We start from the raw sequence: 23,089 nt of genomic DNA on the forward strand, positions 1-23,089 counted from the left end.
AGGGGTTGAACCCAGAGGCATTTTACCTCCCAGCAATACCCCCAGTACTTTTTTTGTTTTGAAAGCTTGTTTGTTTTGAGAAGGTGTCTGCTAGGTTCCTGGAAGTCTCGCTAAAATGCTGAGACTGTCGTAGGTCTCAGTCTCCTAAGTAGTGGGATTACAGGGTGGGCTCCCAAAGCACAATTCAGTAACTCTTCTGTGCAACACGTTTTTTTTTTTTTTTTTTTTTTTTGCGGGTCTGGGGATGGAACCCAGGGGCATTTGACCTCCAAGCTACAGCCCTGTCTTGTTTTTTATTCTTTATTTTGAAACCGGGTCTCACTGAGTTGCAGAGGGCCTCACTAAGTAGCTGAGGCTGTCCATGAACCGAGATTCTCCGGTCTCAGCCTCCCGAATGCTGGGATTACAAGCGTGCACCGCCACGCCCGGCTGTGCCACACATTTTAAATTCGTTGTGTCGCCGGGCGTGGTGGCGCACGTTTGTAATCCCTGCGCTTGGGAGGCTGAGACAGGAGGATCGCACAGGTTCGAAACCAGCCTCCGCTACTTAGTGAGACTCTCAGCAACTTAGTGAGACCCTGTTTCCAAATAAAATATAAAATGGGTGTGGGAGTATAGCCCGGAGGTAGAAAGCCTCTGGGTTCCACCCCCAGTACCACCAAAAAAGAAAAAAAAAAAAAAACTAAGAAGACTAAAAAATAGGGTTAGGAGTGTAGCTCAGAGGTAGAATGCCCCCTTGGTTCCACCCCCAGTACTGCAAAAATAAACAAACAAATAAATAAATATAAAAAAATTCCTTGTGTCCTGATGCTACCCCTTTGACTGGAGATTACTTAGATCGCCATTAAGTAGGCGCTTTAGGGGGCTTTATTTCCCAGTTGAGTTTCCGTATCTTTTATGCGTTTGTTTTTATATCTGTAGGAATTTTTTCCCCACTCCCAGAGTGAAGATTCTTATGGTTTCCTGAATTACGATAATGAATCGCCCAAGGCAGCCCAGTCTCTAGTTCTATTCTATTCAAAATGTTAGTTCCTGATGCACCTATTCTGCAGCCTACTGTATCGTGGCGGAGTACTGCTGGACCCTAGCTCAGTGCTTTTCTTCCGAAGATGAGCCCTAGTTTTATGGCTTCACCAGGCTGGGACCGAGGGACGCACAGAGCGCACGCGCCTCTCCTCGCAGGCGCGCAGCGTACTACGCATGCGCCAGTCGGCCGGCGCGACTGGAGGAAAAATATCACGACGGCGACGGCTGGTGACGTAAGAGACGCGCCGTCCTGAAGTTTCTGCCGCTTCCGCGGGAGGGAATCCTGGCCCATCGCAGTCATGGTGCATTGCTCTTGCGCGTTGTTCAGAAAGGTCCGTGCCCCGTGTCCTTCAGCCTGATGCCCTCAGCCCCCCTGAGGGTCCCGTGTCCTCCTCGCTGCCCTCCCAGTCGTTTTCTTCCTAGGGGCCCCTTCTCTGCTTAGCTTTATCAGCGTTTGCCTGTAGGGCTGGGAAGTGTCAACAGCCTGCTTAGAAGTTGTTTGGGGACAGGTTTGATATTTTGAGGGGCATTGTGTGCACGTAGGAAGAGGAAACAGAGCCGGCGTGGTGGTTCACGCTTGTAATTCCAGCATTTGGGAGGCTGAGACAGGAGGTTCTCGGTTCGCGGACAGCCTCAGCTACTTAGTGGTCCTTTGCAACTCAGTGAGACCCTGTTTGAAAATAAAGAAAAAAAGTGGGAGGACTGCGAGTGTAGCTCGGAGGTAGAAAGCTCCTGGGTTCCATCCCCAGTACCGGAGGGAGGGGGTGGGGAAGAAGAAAAAAGAAAAAAAGGAAGAGGAAACAGGATACTTGCCTGCTTTTTAGACACCAAGTATGGTTTAGGTGTATAGGATTGTCTTTACTTTTGCTTTTCTCAAATATTGTATTTTTCTCTTTAGTGCACTATTTTTAAGATCCTTCCTGGTTATACTTTATCAGGAAACAAAAGTGCGTAATTCGTGTACCTTGCAGAAAATTTAAGCCAGGTTTTGTGTAGTTTCGGTCTTAGAATTATTTCCATTAAAAATTCAGAAACAGAAAGTCAGAGTGGCCTTAGTCATATTTTTTAATACCTGCTTGCTTATATTTCTGCCACCTCCTTTTTACTACCAGCCACTGTATGATAGATTCCTCTTAAGTGAGGCTACTAAACTTGAAAAACTGATGTATCTTGAGTAGTAAAAAGAAAAAAAAAGGCACAAATTGAAGGGAACTTTATAAACCCTCCTCAGGAGTTTACTAGAATTGTCGCAGTTTCAACTTTGTGTATATGTGGTACTGAGGATTGAACTCAGGGCATTATACCTTCTAGTTACACCCCTAGCCTTATTTATTTATTTATTTTTTAAACAGGGTCTCACTAGGTTGCTGGCCTCAACCTGTGATCCTCCTGTCTCAGCCTTCCAACTATTACTGATGTGCACCATCACACCCAGCTAACTCTTTCACTTTTTAAAAATTCCCAAATATAGTTGATATTCAGAACTATCCTAAATGACCAAAACTGTGAAGGTTATTAATTTAAGGAATTCCTCCATAAGGTTTTTAATTGGAAGTAAATACACAGATATAGTGAGGTAAACAGGTAATAAAATGTAAGATTTCAAAAAGTATAATAATAGAGCTAAATCAAGTTCTTGACAGAGCCAGCAAAGTCAAGGTCAGAGTTGATTAGAGGAATTAAGAAATCTGGTCTTCCAATGTTCCATATTTTGGTTTTATTATTTGAGAGTACACTGAAAATAGGACATCCAGGTGGGTTGATGATAGAAAAGAACAAATGGCATTCTAAACAGGAAAAGCATCAGCAGAATGCTTGGGGACATGGCAGTACATCATGTAGAAAGAGCAGAGGGGGAGAAGTGAATGGTAGGGTTGAGCAAATGAAAATGATATTGGGAGGTAGGGTGTGGGCTTTAAATGTAGTACCGTGGATTTTAGACTTTATAAAGTCCAAAATCCCACGGATGGTTTTGAGTAGGGGAGAAACAGATCAGATCCATTTAAAAAAAAAAAAAAAAACAGCTCTCGGCAACAAGATGAAGGATGCATTAAGGAGGTAGTGACAGGACACTGAAAGGCCATTTAGAATTTAATGTATTGATCAAGGTTCTAGGGCAGTGGTACTGGAAGGAGAGTTAGCAGGGCTTCTGGGAAAGACGTGTATGGTCTGAAAAATATCCATTTGTGTGGTTTCAACAAATAGGTAAACTGATTCTATTATTTGAGGAAACATTAGAGGAAGAGATTTTGGAGTAAGGCAAGTTTAGGTTTATGTTAACATTTTGTCTCTTTTTGGTTTATTTTACCATTCTGGGGATCTAACCTGGGGCTTCATACTTCATCCACTCTACTGCTGAGCTCAACTTTTTTTTTTTTTTTTTGGGTGCTGGAGATTGACCCCAGGGACATTCTACCTCTGAGCTACAACCCTAGCCCCTTTTATTTTTTATTTTGAAACAGAGTCTCACCAAGTTGCTGAGGGCCTTGCTGAATTGCTGAAGCTGGCTTCTAACTGGTAATCCTCCTATCTTAGCCTTCCAGGTAGTGGGACTATAGGTGTGTGCCACCATACCCAACACATTTGTCTGTCTGTCTGTCTGTCTGTCTGTCTGTCTCTCTCTTTTTTTTTTTTTATGGTACTGGGGATTGAGCCCCAGGGCTTTCTCCCTCCAAGCTATACCCTTGTCTTATTTTTAATATTTTATTTTGAAACAGGGTCTCACTTAGTTGGGGGGGGGGCTCACTAAGTAGCTGAGGCTGGCCGAGAAACTACAATCCTCCTTTCTTAGTCTCCCAAGTACTGGGATTACCAGTGTGTGCCACCACGTCCAGCACATATTTTATTTTTGAGGTGACTGTTATATATTCAACTGATAACCTCCAAGTTACATATTTGAGAAGTTTATTTAAAATAGGAATTAAATACAGCTCCAGGTTCCAGTTGCTTTACATCTAAGTGGAGATGTCCAGTAGATTGAACGTAGAAAATATCTCACCTAGGTGATAGTTATTGGCAGTGAAAATTTAGAATGAAAACAGGACCAAGGTCAGAGACCCTGAGGATAGGTGGAACAATAATTGGTAATTTAAAAAGAGGGTACTAAGAGAAAAATGGTAAAGGGAGGTAAGATTGAAGGTGAGCAAAAAATAAACTATAGAATTGGCATTCAGAAAGCCATTAACTCTTTAAAAAGAAACTTTAGTGGAACAAAACTAGAAAGAAAAGAGTTCCAAGTCGATAGATACATTTGTTATACAGATATTCTCTCTCTCTTTTGAAGTATGGAAATTTCATCGATAACCTTAGACTCTTCACCAAGGGAGGAAGTGGTGGAATGGGTTATCCTCGTTTAGGCGGAGAAGGTGGAAAAGGTGGCGACGTCTGGGTGGTAGCCCACAGAAAAATGACTTTAAAACAGTTAAAGAACAGATATCCCCAGAAACGGTTTGTGGCCGGAGAAGGAGCAAACAGTAGGTAAGCACTGGCCAAATGTTAATTTTATAAAATCAAGCCTTTCTGGAAGAAAAGGAAGTTACCTGATAAAAATTAGTTGTTAAATTGAAGTAAAATATCTTCTGTATTTGTAACTGAGCAAGAGTCTAAAATATCAAAATTTATAAAAACTGCTACTAAATATTTTGGAGTTTTAAAACTTTTAATCTATTATTTTCCCAGTGGCTTTTTTTTTTTTTGTATTTCCTTTTTAGAGACGGAAAATTATCTGAATCCTTATTATTTTCTTCCAAAGTTATAGTGGATGACCTTTATCCTTTCTTAATTTTAATCATGCTACTCTCCCCACCACTATTAACAGTTCACCCAGAGATAACCATTATTAACATTTTCTTGACTTTTCTAAGACTTTACTGTGTGTGCTTACACAGATAAAATGTGTATGACGGTGTGTAATAATGTACCAGAAAAAAGGAAAAATAAGCGCTCAGTATTTTACAACTTCTTCCTAATTTTTTTTTCATGTCATAAGATTATTCAGAATGTTGCAAAATACAGATAATACAGAATTGGAATTAGTTTATTTAAAATTGTTTTCTATTTGGGTTGTGTTGATTTTTGTTTTGATTTTTATTACTGTTGCCATAATATAACATTCTCATATAGATACTTATTCCGTAGCTGTTCAGTTTTTCATTTTGTTAAATTCCTAGAAATGGCATTATTCTGAAATTTGTACCAATTCATTAATTCATAGCAGTTTGATATAGCTAATTAAGTACTCTCATTTGAGATCATTTTAAACAGCTTTATTCAGTTGATTTTCAAATTTTTTCCCCAAGTTTACTTGTATTGTAGCAGTGATGTTTTTATTTCATATGTGTAATATCTTAGTTTATTATGGTTAAAATGACTTTTGGTGGTTAGCTTAGTAATGTAAATTATTACTTATTTTATGATACTAAAGATAGAGTAGTAAAAATGCAATAAATAGTGATAATTTTATTTTACTTTAATATTTGACCAATTCACATCTGCATTAGCCAGAAGAGTTGATTGCTCTTCCTCTTTGTAAACCATTGTATTTAGTTGAAGCAAAACCATTTTACTTAGTGGTTTTTAATTTTAATTTTTTATAGGGTTAGTGCACTGAAAGGCTCCAAAGGAAAAGATTGTGAAATCCCTGTACCTGTGGGTATTTCAGTAACTGACGAAAATGGTAAAATTATAGGTGAGTGAATTGTAGCTTTTAAGATTGGGAAAAGTGTGCGCAATTTCCAAAATTGGTTAAGGGCTTGGGGAATAGCTTCTCTTGAGTTTTGGAAGATTTTTTTTAACATTAATAGTTTTCACTGCTAATTTATAAAAGAACCTTTTAAAATGTATGTAAAGTTGTTCAAAATTTAATGCTAGAGTTAAGATTATTTTCAAGATATGAGAGTACTTGTTTTTAAAACATGTAACTGGTCTTTGTTCAGTAGCTTACAAAAGTATTTTTCTAGGGTCAGACATCATCATTATTATTCATATTAATATTTTAATAGTGCTGTGGATTGAACCCTAAGCAAGCATTCTACCACTAAGCTACATCCCTACTCCTATAGGATCAGATTTTTTAAAAGAAATTTGGTCTTGTGATTTAATCCTTTAGGTTTATAAATTGGAATTTTTTGGTATGTACTTCTGAAAGAAAAATAAAATTTTATTGATTTCACTTATTAATCTTTGTTGTAATTTCTCTTACTCTTTTAAAGGAGAACTCAATAAAGAGGAAGACAGAATTTTGGTAGCTGAAGGTGGCATTGGTGGTAAATTGCTTACAAATTTCTTGCCGTTGAAAGGCCAGGCACGAATAATTCATCTCGACTTAAAACTTATAGCTGATGTAGGCCTAGTAGGGTAAGTACCATTCATAATACTTTCAGAGAGATAGTTCATGAATAGGAAATTCATATAAATAGTAATTTGGGTCTTGAGTTATTTCTAGTTTGTGTAATTTGTGTGCTGTGAATATATTTTAAGAATGTGTTGCTAAATACACAGTTGAGCCTTGAACAATGCAGGAGTTGGGTATCAACTCCTAACGCCAGTCCCCTTGCAGTTAAAACTCTGCATATGCCAGGTGTGGTGGTGCACGCTTGTAATCCCCGCGCTTGGGAGGCTGAGACAGGAGGATCGCACGGGTTCAAAGCCAGCCTCAGCTACTTAGTGAGGCTTTCAGCAACTTAGTGAGACCCTGTTTCCAAATAAAATATAAGAAAGGTCTGGGAGTATAGCCCGGAGGTAGAAAGCCTCTGGGTTCCACCCCCAGTACCACCAATAAATAAATAAATAAATAAAACTCTGCATATAATTTTTGACCCCTCCAAAACCTAACTACTAATATAGCCTGCTTGTTGAAAAATATAAACAGTCAACACATGTTTTATATATGTATTATATGGTGAAAAATTAGTGTGAACTTGGCCAGGCGTGGTGGTGCACGCTTGTAATCCCCGCGCTTGGGAGGCGGAGACAGGAGGATCGCGCAGCTTCAAAGCCAGCTGTGAGCGCTGGCTTAGGAGACCCTGTTTCTAAATAAAAATATAAAATAGGCCTGGGAGTGTAGCCCGGATGTAGAAGGGCTTCCAGGAACCACAGTACCACCAAAAAAAAAAATTAGTGTGAACTTGGAGATGTCACTTTTTACTTTTATATACAATTTAATGGAAAAACAAATTTCTCATGGGGAGATGATTAGCATCTTATGACTGTGTGTGTGTGTGTGTGTGTGTGTGTGTGTGTGTGTGTGTGTGTGTGTGTGTTTTGCTGGGGATTGAACCCAGGGCCATTTTACTACTGAATACACCTCCAGCCCTATTTTACTCTTTTATTTTGAAGCAGGGTCTCACTAGGTTGTGAAGGGCTTTGCTAATTTGCTAAAGTTGGCTGCAATCCTTCTATCTCAGCCTCCTAAGTACTGGGACCATGCTTACTGGGACATGCCACCATGCTCAGCATCACATGGCATTTTAAGCCATACTTGACATCACTGCAAAAGCAACAGGAAGTGGCTGTGAAATTATTTTAATAATACATAGTTAATATAGTGTTATATAGTAATACATAGTATAGTTAATTTTATGCAGTTATGATTTAATGTTGCATTTTTATGTTTTTCTACATTTCTCTCAGATTACAAATGGTGTCCTATACCCGTCCACAAATATGTGCGTGCATTTTGATAAGTTTTAACTTTTTATAATAGATTTTTATGTATTTTATACTAGTAAATAATAAAATAGACTGTTGACATGTATCTTATGTTGTCATGAAACATCTTTTTCTTGATTTTTTTCCCCACCTGTCTAGGGCTATGCATTTCATCTGCAAATTGTTTTCAGATTTTCAAAATTTTCCAAAATAAAGTAATCTGCATATAAATGGACCTCCTCGTTCAAACTCAGCAGTAGGTCCGCTGTAGTAATTTTCAAATTGTAGACATAGAGTTTCTTAGTAGCTATTCATTTGTGAAAGGAAGATCAGAGAAATAGAAATTCAAGCCACACTTTTAGAAGTACCCAGAAAGAAATAAAGAAGGGAAAAAATAATTGATATATTCCTGAGAGTATTAATAGAGAAACTAAGGTATCATTAACCAAATAGGTTAAGATGGGTAAAATTGCAGTCCTCAGACATACACACTTTTGGACATTGTACTAGGACTTGCTGTCACTATTTCTGTACTCTTCATGCTTCTGCTTGGGATCTATCTATTCTCAGTACTACATAACTCACAATATTGTTCTCTTTTATCAGTCTCGTTCTTTTATTAAACAATGTTATTTAGCTGGGCATGGTAGCGCACACTTGTAATCCCAGTACTTGGGAGGCTGAGACAGGAAGATCCTGCAGGTTCGAAGCCAGCCTCAGCTACTTACTGAGGCTTTCAGCAACTTAGTGAGACCTTGTTTCCAAATAAAGTATAGGTCTGGGAGTTTATCCCAGAGGTAGAAAGCCCCTGGGTTCCATTCCAGTACCACCAAAGAAAAAAAGAAACAATGTTATGTAACTGTAGTTTGCAGTGCTGGAACCTACTAATAGGAGATAAATAGCAAAGTAGAGAGTAGGTAAAGGAAGGGTAAACTGATTTGCTTTTCTCCTCTCATTTTCTCTGTCTTTCTCTCCCCTAGGCTCCCTACTACAGAATTATATTTACTCAGATGGAAGGCTCAGAAAACGATAGGGGAAAATGCTTTATTGCTACTCTCTTCCAGATTCTTCCTTGTTTTCTCAAAGTTATTTTTTTTTTAAGCTCTTCCCTTATTCCTCTATGGTCATCTCACTGTTTCTTTATCATACTCCATATTTCTTCTCCTGCCTGACCAGCACTAGGTCTTAACCACCATTGGCCTAGAGGTCCCAGAGGCCTCATTCCCGATAAAGTTCAAACAGGAAAGATGTGATTCTTGTTTGCCATTCACATTTTTTAAAAATAAAGCACAGTTAAGAGAATTAGGCATCGTTCCTGTAATCCTCTATAATCTCTTAGAACTTTGTTGTGTAATACGATTTTTTTTGGACAAGACTAGGAATCTAGCCATTCCCAATCTGATTTGGCAGAACTGTTTTAAATTCCGAAGAAATACCTTTCCAGACTGAGTGTGCAAGGCTGAGTAGCGAGGTGGGGGGTTTAGGTTAGATTTATTTTGGATTAAAATCTCAAATCCTCCAGAGCCTGGCTGGCTGGTCTTAGATAAGATATATATATATATATATATATATATTTCCTAACCCTCTGTTTTCTCATGGAGATGGTTCTTAAAAGTTTGGGAGCCAGGCATGGTGGCGCACGCTTGTAATCCCAGCATTCTGGAGGCTGAGACTGGAGGATCGCAGTTTGCAGACAGCCTTAGCTACTTGGTGAGGCCCTCTGCAAGTCAGTGAGACCTGGTTTCAAAATAAAGAATGAAAAATAGGGCAGGGGGTATAGCTTGAAGGTCAGATGTCCCTGGGTTCCATCCCCAGACCTGCAAAAAAAAAAAAAAAAGTTTGGGAAGTTAGATAATGCATGTATAACAGAACATAGACTTTGCATTTATGTAAGCCCAGTGAGTCATAGCTGCGATCATCATCATGATTCTTTTGCCATTTTATTGGAAACTTCTTGTAGTCAAATATTGAGCTTTGCAGAATTAGTTTGAAATTATAGTCAGTATTTAAAGCATCAAGAGTCATAAGCAGAATGTTTAGCTTAGGTAGTCAAATATTGTGCTTTGCAGAATTAGTTTGAAATTATAGTCAGTATTTAAAGCATCAAGAGTCATAAGCAGAATGTTTAGCTTAGGTAATCTAATGTTTTTTAGTCAACTGCTATTCTTGAAGATACTACCACCGAGTCTTTTAGCTGGTTTCAGGAGTGACTTGAACCTTAGAAGAAAGTTATTGCATAATTAATACATTGTACTGCTGTTGTCAAATCTGATCTTTGTATAGGTTGGATTTCAGTTTTTAAAATTTTCATTAAGCACTTCTCCAAAAAAAGAAAAAATTTTAAGTGTCTGTTTTTCTGACGTAAGAAACCTTCTATTCATATGCTGATTTCCTTGAAATAGTTACTTGCATTTTTTTGGCTTAACCATTACTGTGAAAATATGAGAGTATTGGATAAAAATAAGCAAAGCTTGCTAGTGATAATCATGGACAAGAATGGGTGCAATTGGCTTTTTTTTTTTTTTTGGTGGTACTGGGGTTCCTGGAAACCCTTCTACCTCCGGGCTACACTCCCAGCCCTATTTTTATACTTTTTATATTTTTTATTTTGGAAACAGGGTCTCTTAAGCCAGCGGGATGGCTTTGAACCTGCATATTCCTCCTGTCTCCACCTCCCAAGTGTGGGGATTACAATCGTGTGCCACCACGCTAAATTGCTGAAGGTCTACACTGGCCTCAATCCTCCTGTCTCAGCCTCCCAAGCACTAGGATTACAGGTGTGCTCCACTATGCCAAGCCAGCAATTGGCTTTTTAATATATTACAAGAGCCTGAATGAAACAGGATATGGGAAAATAATGTGTACTCCAGGGGAAAGGAATCATTAAGAAATCTCACTTAATTCATTCCAGAAAGATATTTTATGAGGAAAACTTTTGGTGGTACTGGGGGTGGAACCCAGAGGCTTTCTACCTCTGGGCTATACTCCCAGACCTTTTTTTTTTTTTTCTATTTTATTTGGAAACGGGGTCTCACTAAGTTGCTGAAAGCCTCACTAAGTAGCTGAGGCTGGCTTCGAACCTGTCTCAGCCTCCCAAGTGCAGGGATTACAAGCTTGCGCCACCACCACCTGGCTTATGAGGAAAACTTTTGAAAGAGCTACATTTTGGAGCTCATAAATTTTTGTAGAATTCCAAAGTAATACTGCACCATTATTCTCAATGAAAGTTTGGTAGAGTTTTGAAAGAAGACCTTCACATTTGAATAAAAGCCAAAGACATGTACCACATTTGTCTTATTGCTGTATTTCTGATGCTTAGTGGGCTGCCTGATAGAAAGCAGTGTTCAATAAACATTTGTTGGATAAGTTTAATGAAATATGTGAGTGAGATTTAGGAAAGAATCCTTTTAGTATTAAAAATATTATTAAATAATATTAATCATGAACGTAATCTATGTATATTTTAAACAGTATCTACTGATCTAGAAATTTATCAAAAAATATTAAAGATAAGTGTAAAGGTTTAAGAGTAGTCACTACATTGTTTTTAGAAAAATCAGGCCAATAATATGCACTTATTTTCAGAAAGATAAAAACAAATTGTATATTAATTCTACCACTTAGAAATGACTTTAAATAGTGTATGTCAGCTATAAGCTGGGCTTGTTGGAGCACACCTATAATCTCAGGACTTAGGAGGCTGAGACAGGAGGATCATAGGTTTGTGGTCAGCCTGAAGAACTTAAGGAGGCCCTTTATAACTTAGTCAAACCCTATTTCAAAGTAAATAAAGTAGGGTTCGAGATGTAGCTCAGAGGTAGAATGCCCCTGGGTTCTGTCTCCAGTACTCCCCCCACACATAAAATAGTGTTATGCCACTGGTATAGATTTTTTGCAGTGTAACTTATAATTGCAAAAAGTTGGAGATAGTCTTAAGTGTCTATCAATAAGAAATTAGCTACAGGAGTTAAAGGTGTTCATCTTATATTTTTCAGCCTAACAAAGTTTTTTATTATTTAAATGAAGTGGGGTTTTTTTTGTTTTGTTTTTGTGATTTTTGTTTTTTGTGGTGCTGGGGATTGAACCCAGAGACATTCTAACTTCCAGCTACACCCCAGCTGGATTTTATTTTTTATTTGGAAATAGGGTCTTGCTAAGTTGATGGGAGTCTTACTACTTTTGTACCAGTCCTCAAACCTGTGATCCTACTGTTCCAGCCTCCTAAGTACCAGGATCACAGGCTAAGTGAAGCTTTTCATAACTATCAATTTATAGAAAATTCAGGGCAGAGGAGCATGTTAAATGATATTACGTAGATCCCAGTAGAAAATGCTAGACTGTAAGAAGAGACTAAAGGACAAATAACCCAGTTTCTTTAAAAATCAATTGCAAAGGGAGGCTGGGCAGCATTTGGGAAGTGGAGACTGAAGGATCGCAGATCGTGGACAGCCTGAGCTACTTAGCGAGGCCCTTAGCAAGAGACCCTGTTTCAAGAAATAAAAAGACTAAAAAATAGGGCTGTGAGTATAGCTTGGAGGTACAGCATCCCTGAATTCCATCCCCAGTACCGCAAAAAAGCAATTAATTAATTGCAAAGGAGAAACAAGATGGAGAAAAACAACATTAGCTAGTTGTAATACTTGGACCATATTTTGGTCTCTATTAAAGTAAACCAAATTCTAGAAATTATATTAACAGTGTATTAATATTTGTTGAAGCTAGATGATGGCTACATGGGATTCATTACTTGTGTCTACTGTTGTGTATGTTTGAAAAATGTTCACAAATGTTTATTTTAATCATTTTGTCAGCATTTGGCTAGAGAGAGTGGGTTGCAGACTTTGGGTCCCCCTATGATCTCCAAGGTTTTAAAAAAACATAACAATTTTTTAAATTCTTTTAATTCTGGAACATCTTCATTGTCAAACATAAATTTGTTTTTACTTTTCTTTTAAATTTATATATACTTTGTTTTCGATTTATTTTTTTTTCAGTACCAGAGATTGAACCCAGGGGCATTCTACCTCCTAGCTATACCTCCAGCCCTATGTTTTATTCTTTTTATTTTGAAACAGGGTCTCACTAAGTTGTAGAGGGCCTCACTAAGCATCTGACACTGGCTGCAAACTGTAATCCTCCTGTCTCAGTTTCTCAGTACTGGGATTACAAGTGTGCACCACCACACCTGGCAGTTTTCAAGTTTTTAAAGATTATAGTCTCTCTCTTTTTATAGTGCTGTGTATTGAACCAGTGGCCTAGTATATGCTAAGTATGTGCTCTACCATTGAGTTACACTCCAAGCTCCTGTATTCTATTTTTTTATTCTTTTGGCCTTGGGGTTAGAACTCAGGGACATTCTACCTCTGACCTATACCCCCAGCCTTGTTTTGTTTTGTTTCCGGTACTGGGGATGGAACCTAGGGGCATTCTACCTCAGAGCTACACCCCAACCCTATTTTTATATTCTTTATTTTGAAACAGGGTCTCACTGAGTTGCAAAGCGCCTCACTAAGTAGCTGATGCTGTCTGTGAACCACGATCCTCCTGTCTCAGCCTCCCAAATGCTGGGATTACAAGTGTGTGCCATCATGGCCCAGCTTTATTTTTTATTTTGAAACAGGGTCTCACTGAATTACTGAGGCTGGCCACAAACCGTGATCCTCCTTCTCAGCCTCCCAAGTACTGGTATTACAACATGCACCACCATTGCCGGCTTATATTCTGCCTTTAATCCCAGAAATATTTAGCTTTAGTTCTGGAATTATTGAGAATTCAGAGATAAGTATTATTTATACTGATATTTATTGTATAGTTATATTTACTCATTTCAGATTCCCAAATGCTGGAAAATCCTCTTTGCTAAGTCAAGTTTCTCATGCTAAACCTGAAATTGCAGATTATGCATGTAAGTATAATTAATTGTATATTTTAATATATGGGGGCAATTTTTTTTTTTTTTTTTTTTTTTTGGTGGTACTGGGGATTGAACCCTGGGGCATTCTACCTCCATGCTACACCCCAGGCCTATATTTTATTCTTTATTTTGAAGCAGGGTCTCACTACATTGCATAGGGCCTCACTAAATAGCTGAGGCTAGCCCTGAACCTATGATCTTTAGGCTAGCCCTGAACCTATGATCTTTCTGTCTTTCTTAGCCTCTCAAATACTGGGATTACAAGCATGCACCACCACTCCCAGCTTGGAAGTAAAACTTTTAAAGATTAATTTTTCTCAGAATAGTAATAAAATGACAACTCCGAGAATAGCCTTTGTTTGAACATTTTTGTAAATTAGAGCACATGGATATCTTACTAATCTTTGAAACCCATTGACCTCAGTAAAGTTTTTTAACTTGTTAGATACTTCATTGCATTTACTTCTCTGTTGCACATTTATTTATTATTATTCTAAGCCACTATGGTTTATCAAGGGCTATGATAAATACTAGGAAGGCAGAAGTGAATACTTTCATTTAGCAAATATTTGTTTCTAGAAACCACATTAGATGAGGGGTTACAAACACTGGTAAGCAGAACCAGTGAATGTTCTGACATTAATTACACTTATGGACTAGTGTGGAGAGGCCTGTTACTAATAGATAAAAGTATTCGCTGAAAGGGTATAGGTGACTGCTCTAAGTCTCCTTGAGGAAGGGTGATGCATGGGCTGAGAGATGAGGAATAATTAATAGGTTAATTAGTGACAGGGAGTGGAGGTAAAAAATTGTTAAATCAGAGGAAACCGCCTGTATACAAAGGCTCATAACAGCAGGGAAATATGTATAGAGAACATGAAGTAAGGGAAAGAGGCCAAAATGAGGCTGGAAATACAGGGAGACCATATCATATAGACCGTGTAGGCCATACTTCATCTTATCAAATATCTTCTGAGCTGTTGGAAGCCTTTAAACAGTGGATAAAATAATTAGATTTGCTTTTCTAAAAGTTTTCTCTGCTCATAGTATAGAAATTGTCATGTTATGTTTCCAAATAATATATAAAATATGTCTGGGAGTATAACCCAGAGGTAGAAAAGCCCCTGGGTTCCACCCCCAGTACCACAAAAATAGTAAAATAAAATACAAATAAAATGAAATTAGAATCTGAAGTAGAGTTAACTTAAAAGAAGTTGCTATAAATTACATGGTCCATATATATAATAATATACAGAATTCTCAAGGAGAGGAGGGGGAAAAAGTCATAGGAAAGAGGCTAATGTAGGATTGGCGAGTCTTAAGAATAACTAAATGAGAAAGGACTGGAAAAATTTCACCCCTGGACTCTGATAAAAATCTGAATTTGGAAACCCTTCCTCCTAACCATCCTTACCATGCTCTGAAAATACATAAAGTTCAACTGAAGGACTTTGAGGCCTGATAAATTAGATGAGGCTTGTTGCTATGCAGGTTATAAAAATCTGTATTTGTTCTTTTTTAAGTACATTATGAAGGACAAAGATAAATGTAGCTTCCATTTGAACAAATTAGAAAAAAATATTTGAAGTAAACCATTCACAGTAAAGGAATTTCTTCTTCCACATGATGCCAAGACACTTTTGAGAGAACTAGTCTTTATTTCCAGCCTTAATTTTTTGTTTTTATTCCCTTTAGTTACAACATTAAAGCCTGAACTTGGAGTAATTATGTACAAGGATTTGAAACAGGTAAGTATTTTTAAAGTAAAACATTTGATTAGAAATGAAAGTCCTTTTTTTGGTACTAGGACTTTTTAATATTTGCTGGTTTCTGTGGGTTTTTTGGGGAAAAGTAACAATATTTTGTTTTATAATAAAAATAGTCAAATTTATTCTACTCAGCAATATCATAGTAAAATATTGTGTAAGAATTTATTCTAAATTTAATGTCCAGTTTATTCTTAGAATAAAATGTCTTCATTGTGTCTATCTTACTCTCTGTTTCTTCTCATTAAGCCTGTATTTTACTACTCTAGTGGAATATTGATCTTTCTTTCCTAAAAACACTTTCTAAAGTTCATGAAAGTGATTTTATTTGAATTTTCTGGGATTCTTGGGGGGAATAGTGTTAGTGGAGTTTTAGTCTCCTGTTATTAAAATTTATTTTTCCTAGATAAGAACTATAAATCTTATTTATATCCACTCACAAGCCTGCACACAGATTCTTATAGCAGCATTTTTTATAAATGCAACCACGCATGCCTTTAGTAGGGGAATAAAGGACAAATAAACTGTTATATCTAGAAAGTGGAACATTCAGCTGGGTTTGGTGGTATACCTATAATCTTAGTACTTGGGAAGCTGAGACAGGAGGATCATAGATTGAAGACCAGCCTCAGTAACTTAGTGAGACTCTCAGCAACCTAGTGAGGCCCTGCTTCAAATTTTTAAAAAATTTAAAAAGGGCTGGAGGTGTACCTCAACGGTAGTATGCCTTTGAGTTCAGCCTCCCATACCAAAAAATAAAAAGAGAAAAGAAAGTGGAATAGACTGCAACTATATGACATTCTGGAGAAAGCAAAGTAGTTGCCAGGCTAAAGAAGGAAAGTGGGAGGAAGAGTCACAGCACAGGAGAAGGAGACGGAGGTGGGGAACACTGGTGATTGGCCACAGGGGCTTTCTGCCTCGCTCTTACACTCCCAGCCCTATTTTATTTTTATTTGGAAACAGAGTCTTGCTAGATTGATTAGAGTATCACTACTTGCTGAGTTTGTCCTTGAACCTGCAATTCTCCTGTCTCAGCCTCCCAAGTACTGGAATTACAGGCATGTGCCACCATACCTAGCAAGCACAGAGAATGTTTAGGTCATTGAAACTATTCCATATGATACCAGCAAGATGAATATATATTTGGCAAAATGCACAAAATGTATACTAACAAGTATGGACCCTAACATCAAGTATGGACTATGAGTGATAATGATGTATCAGTGTAGGTTCATGCAATTCTCTGACAGTTCAAAAGACATAAAAGATTTATATTCAGCCAGGCATAGTGGTGCACACTTGTAATCCCTGCACTTGGGAGGTAGAGACAGGAGGATCGCTCAGGTTTGAAGCCAGCCTCGCTGGCTTAAGAGACCCTGTTTCCAAAGAAAAATATAAAAAATAGGTGTCTGGGAGTGTAGCCCAGAGTTGGAAGGGTTTCCAGGAACCCCAGTACCATCAAAAAAAAAAAAAAAAAGATTTTAATTTATTTTCTATAGTATATCGGTAAAAAAAAAAACTTCAACTATTATATAGGGTATTAAATGGTAAGTATAATTTAAATACTATATAGCATGATATGATTATAGAGAACAATATTTAGAGGAAAAAGAACATTTATACCTAATGTTTATACCTAATTTTAAGAGAAATTTTCAGGATGTGAGACCTCGTGTCCACATATCTTTATCATATAGCCACAAGTTCCAGGAAGGCTCTGAATTCTTACTGACATTGATCAGTGGATGCAGAACACTGCTTCTTATCTCTCACTACACATCAAAATCATCTGGGGGCCTAAGAACATCAATGATAAATGATGCCTGGACCCCAGAGATTTGAAACTAGTATTTTTGGGGTAGAGCCTGGCCAATCTGTTCTTTTTAAATGTTGCTTAAGTGATTATGATCAACAGTGAGGTTTGAAAAGCACAGAGTGAAATGACACTAATAATTCTTATCCTCTCCAAAAGGAGCTATATTCTCTCACTTTATAAAAATAGTCAATAATTCTGCTGGTATAATAGAAACAGAAAAGGAGCGATGCTGCCACTTGCAAATTGAATTTAAAACTTAAATTATAGATTTATGCCATTAGTAAATGTTAAACCCCTAAATCCTTGGATTGATATATTAATAAGTTAAAATATGACTCTAATATCTGTTAAAAAGGGATTTTGATTCTTAACACTTTTTTTGCTATAAATGTATCTTGACTTTTCAGAGATGTAGTGGGAATGATAAGTATGAACTATTTTTATGATGTTTGAAATGTCATGAAAATTTTGAGATATAATCAAACTGTGTTTTCATTTATTATATTTTTCTTTAAATCATTAACTTGGTATTAGGTATCAGTAGCTGATCTCCCGGGTTTGATAGAAGGAGCACATATGAACAAAGGAATGGGCCACAAGTTCCTGAAGCATATAGAAAGAACTAGACAACTACTTTTCGTTGTGAGTAATATGCATACCATTGTGACATTCAGATGAATGGACTTAGTTTCCCTAGAAATGTTTTATAAGTAAGATTTAAGATAAAGCGTAGAGCCGGGTGTGGTAGCGCATACTTGTAATCCCAGCATTCGGGAGGCTGAGACCGGAGGATCGCGGTTCGCAGACAGCCTCAACTACTACTTAGTGAGGCCCTCTGCAACTTAGCGAGACCCTGTTTCAAAATAAAGAATAAAAAATAGGGCAGGGAGTGTGGCTCGGAGGTCGAATGCCCCTGGGTTCCATCCCCAGACCCACCAAAAAAAAAAAAAAATGTAGTCATGTGCTTCATAACCTTGTTTTGTTTGTGATGGACTTCATGTATTTTGTGGTTCCATAAGATTATGTCACCTAATGATATCACAGCATTCTTTGTTTTGGGATGTACACCCTATGATATTCACACAGTGATGAAATCACTTAATGATGGATCTCTCAGATTGTATCCCCATAGTGAAGCAGTGCATGTCTCTACTGTAATATTTCACTCACTGAGAGTGTTCAGTGGAAAAACACGTATGGTGGGAAATCTTTGCTTATAATAGGGGGATATCAATGTCATTGCTACTATATCAGATGTAAGTTTGGCCATACTTGTCAAGATTTAATTCCTTAAGGTTTCTGCCATACAAATATATCACATAGCATATCTTCCATGCTTCATTGGTGGTGCTTAAATTATATATGAGATTATCTATGTTGGTATAAATTGTCTTATATATCCTAGTTTCTGAATTATGACTATCATTTTATCAGAATACACTTACTTTGACATCTCAATTTCTGTTATTTATTTTGAATTACTAAATTACCAGTGTAAATAGAGAAATTACTTTTAACTTGAGACAGTAAAGCTTTTCAAAACTTAGAAATGTGTAACCATTCTTATGTTAAAGGCTATCTCACCTCTCTCTTTTTTAGGTTGATATTTCTGGATTTAAGCTTTCTTCTCATACTCAATACAGAACTGCCTTTGAAACCATAATGCTGCTTACAAAAGTAAGTTTTCTGTTTTACTGTACTGTATCCAGTCTACATGTAACAAAATGATTGGGATAAGTACATACTCCCAACTCTTTCTTTTCTTTTCTTTTCTTTTTTATTTATTTATTTATTTATTTTTTGAGGTGCTGGAGATCAAACCCAGGGCCTTGCACATGGTAGGCAAGTGCTCTGCCACTGAGCTTTATCTCCAGCCCATATTCTACCTTTTTAAAGATTTTATATCAATTAGAGAATTATTCAGACTTGCTATTTCCACTTCTTAAATATCCACCTCCTCAAACTATTGCAGCAGATAAAACCCTTTTGGGCTTTCATATCTAATACATACTTGCCAAATTTTATCTTGCATGACCTTGGACTATTTCTCAATTTGTCTTAGGCTCTTTTTCTCTTCAACCTTTCAACCTATTTTTTTCTTTTGATGCTAGGAATTGAACTTAGAGCTCTTTTCCCTTCCTATAGCTGGGAATTGAACCCAGGGGCTTGTAGATTGTAGGCCAGTGTTCTACCATGAGCTATGTTCTCAGCTCTGAACCAAGGGCATCTTGAATCCAAGGCAAACACTCACCACTGATGTGCATCCCTAGCCCTCCATTCATCCTTTAAGTAACATTTTTCAGATTTCTATCCTAACCGTTGTGAATCTTAACCAATCTCATTGCTTCGGTAACAGTTAAAGTACTGGTGACTACCAAGTCTATGTCTGATACCCACATTTGGCTATGCTTTAGACAAGGTACCCATTAGACATTGCTGATTAGATGTCCTATTAGGTGTTCAAAACTTAATGTGTATAAAATTGTACTTTGTTAATGTAAGCCAGAAATCTAGGTAGTGTTCGCAATTCTGTCTTCTTTCCACATACATCAAGCTCTGTCAATATTACGTTCTAAATTTCTCTGGAAGCCATCCATGTGTCTTCAACCACACTAATTTTAATCATCAGCCCCTCTCACTGGATTATTTAAGTACATAAATATATTGCATAATATTTAAATTAGGTTAAATATATTGGGTTCCTCAAACATTTACTATTTCTTAATGGTGAAAACTTTTTTTTTTTTTTTTTTTTTTTTTTTGGGTGGTATTGGGGTTCCTGGAAACCCTTCTACCTCCGGGCTACACTACCAGACCAATTTTATAGTTTTATTTGGAAACAGGGTCTCTTAAGCCAGCGAGGCTGGCTTCAAACCAGCGTGATCCTCCTGTTTCTGCCTCCCAAGCGCGGGGATTACAAGTGTGCGCCACTATGCCCGGCTTAATGGTGAAAACTTTAAAAATCTTTCCTTCTACCTTTTTTAAATGTGCCATGCATTACTGTTACATATGTAGTCACCCTAGTGTATAGCACACCAGAACTTCTTGCTTCTTTTTTACTAGCTTAATACCTATTGATCAACCCTCCCCACGACCCTGTCCTCACCAGCTGGTGGTAACTACCATTCTATTCTCAACTTGTATGGAATCAACCTTTTTAGATTCCACATATGAGGGAGATCGTGTGCTTGTCTTCCTGTGCCTGGCGTATTTCACTGAACATAATGATCTCTCATTCCATCCATGTTGCTGCAAGTGATAGGATTTTATTGTTTTTTTCTGACTGAATAGTATTCCATTATATAAATGTACCATATTTTCTTTATTCATCAGTTGATGGACATTAAGGTTCTTTTTATTTCTTGGCTATTATGAATAGTGCTGCAATCAACATGAGAATACATATGTCTCTTTAACATATTGATCTCACCTTTCTTGCCTATAAACCCAATAGTGGAATTGCTAGGTCATATAGTAATTCTATTTTTAATTTTTTGAGCAACCTTCATACTATTTTCCATAATTGCTGCACTAATTTAAATTCCTACCAACAGTGTGCAAGGTTCTTTTTTCTGTATATCCTTGATAGCATTGGTTATCTTTTGTTTTCTTGATAACAGCCATTCTGAAAGATTTAGTTGACATCTTATTGTGGTTTTAATTTTCATTTCCCTGATGATTAGTGATGTTGAGCACTTTTTCATATAACTGTTGATCATTTGTGTGTCTTTGTCTGAGGAATCTCTCTTTAGATCTATTACCTGTTTTGTTTTTTGGTTTTTTGGTTTTTATTGGTGGTACTGGAACCCAGAGGCTTTCTACCTCGGAGCTATACTCCCAGACCTATTTTATATTTTATTTAGAAACAGGGTATCACTAAGTTGCTGAGAGCCTCACTCAGTAGCTGAGGCTGGCTTTGAACCTGTGCCATCCTTCTGTCTCAGCCTCCGAAGCCCAGGGATTACAAGCATGTGCCACCACGCCCAGCTTATTACCTATTTTTAATCGGGGCAGTGCTACCCAAAGCAATCTATAGATTCCATACAATCCCTATCAAAATTCCAATGGCTTTTTTCACAGAAGTAGAAAATCCTAAAATTCATAAGGAACCACAAGAGATCCTGAATAATCGAAGCCATCTTGAACAAAAAGAATAAAGGCAGAGGCTTTATATTACCAGCTTTTAAGACCTACTACAGAGCCATATGAGTAAAAAAGGATGGTGATGGCATAAAAAACAGCAGACACACAGACCAGTGAAACAGAGGAGAAAGCCCAGAAGTAAATCCACTATTTATACTCAGCTGAGTTTTGACAGAGATGCCACAATAGAGAAAGGAGAGTCTTATAAATGTATGGGAAAATTCAACCCTTTATTCCATCCCATATAAAAATGTTAAAATTGGCTTAAAGACTTAAAAAGTAAATTTTTTTTGATGCTACAGATTGCACCAAAGACCCTCACGCATTCTAAGCATGTGCTCTACCCTGAACTACTCTTCCAGCAAATGTAAGACTCAAATCTGTAATACCATTAGAAGGAAATATAAGGACAAGGCTTCTTGACATAAACTGAGCAATGATTTTGGGGGATTTATTTTGGATTATTTTTGTCCCAGAAACGTTTTCTGAATTCCTTTGTTAGTTTTATGGTTGTATTTATTGCATTTCAGTGATGTGAATGAGCTCTAGATTTACCAGGTAATTAAAGAAAAGAAGTTGCAAGAAAGTTAATTTATATAGATAGTGTTATAAAATTATTTGGTTTTTCTGTTGATTTAAAGGAGCTGGAGTTATACAAAGAGGAACTTCAGACAAAACCAGCACTCCTGGCAGTTAATAAAATGGATTTGCCAGATGCCCAAGATAAATTTCATGAACTAATGGATCAACTCCAGAATCCTAAAGGCAAGTCTGCTCGTTGACTTAATTCCAACTTAATGAGTCCTAACTGTGTGCAGAGAATGTTAAGTGTTAAAATTGGTGGAAAAGAAAAATGTTGATATGTTTAAAGAAAAAAGCATCCCATATGAAATTTGAATAATATTGTAACAGTCATTATCAAATTCAAAGGTTCTAAGAGTTTATTAAAGAGAGGGGAGATAAAAAGGAATTTTAAATGATAATTTTTTGGTTCATTGCTGAACAGATTAAATCTCTAGCATAGTTTTGACTTAGTTTTCAAAGACAGTGGAAGTCACCTTAGCTCTATGTTCTTTGTTTCAGATTTTCTGCATTTATTTGAAAAATCCATGATTCCAGAGAGGACTATGGAGTTTGAACATATCGTTCCCATTTCTGCCATTACTGGAGAAGGAATTGAAGAATTAAAGCACTGTATCAGGAAATCACTAGATGAATGTGCTGACCGGGAAAATGAAGCACATCATAAAAAACAGTTGCTTAATTTACGGATTTCCAGTACATCTTACAGTAATCCACCATCAAAGCATGCTGTCACTCATTTCAGAAAGGAAGTACTTTAAACCTAGTAAGACTAGTATTGATGGAATACTGTTGTGTTCTAAGAAGGAAGAAAAGCATGTCATTTGATATGATAGAGTTTGAACCTGAACTTATTAAGAGGAATAAACCAGCACAAACATCACCTGATCTCTCTTACACGAGGATTCAACAGATTTGCATTCATAGAATCAGAATAAAGTGATTGCTATGAGGGAATGGGAGATGGAGGTGAAGGAGACATTGGTCAAATGATGAAAAGTTTCAGTGAGTATGAATAAATTCTAGACATCTGTTGTACAGCCTGGTGTCTGTAGATACTAAAATGTATCATATTTTGAAAGCTGTTGAGAAAGTAGGTTTTAAGTGTTCTCACCACAAAATATAAATATATGAGGAAATGCATGCATTTGTTAGTTTGAACCATTCCACAATGTATATGTATTTCAAACATCC

At 37.1% G+C, this 23,089-nt stretch overlaps 1 protein-coding gene across 1 annotated transcript; it reads left to right on the top strand.

Moving 5' to 3' along the window:
- Positions 1-1,325: 1,325 nt before the first annotated feature.
- GTPBP10 (GTP binding protein 10) lies at positions 1,326-22,656 on the top strand (the record flags this gene model as incomplete). Its single annotated transcript, XM_080701196.1, has 10 exons — positions 1,326-1,358; positions 4,310-4,503; positions 5,622-5,713; positions 6,237-6,381; positions 13,506-13,579; positions 15,284-15,336; positions 17,705-17,812; positions 18,770-18,847; positions 21,955-22,078; positions 22,397-22,656. The coding sequence occupies 10 exons, from the start codon at positions 1,326-1,328 to the stop codon at positions 22,654-22,656; spliced, it is 1,161 nt and encodes a 386-aa protein (XP_080557322.1).
- Positions 22,657-23,089: the final 433 nt, after the last annotated feature.

Source organism: Muscardinus avellanarius (genome assembly GCF_963383645.1).
Source record: "Muscardinus avellanarius genome assembly, chromosome: 9".
Classification (NCBI taxonomy): Eukaryota; Metazoa; Chordata; class Mammalia; order Rodentia; family Gliridae; genus Muscardinus; species Muscardinus avellanarius.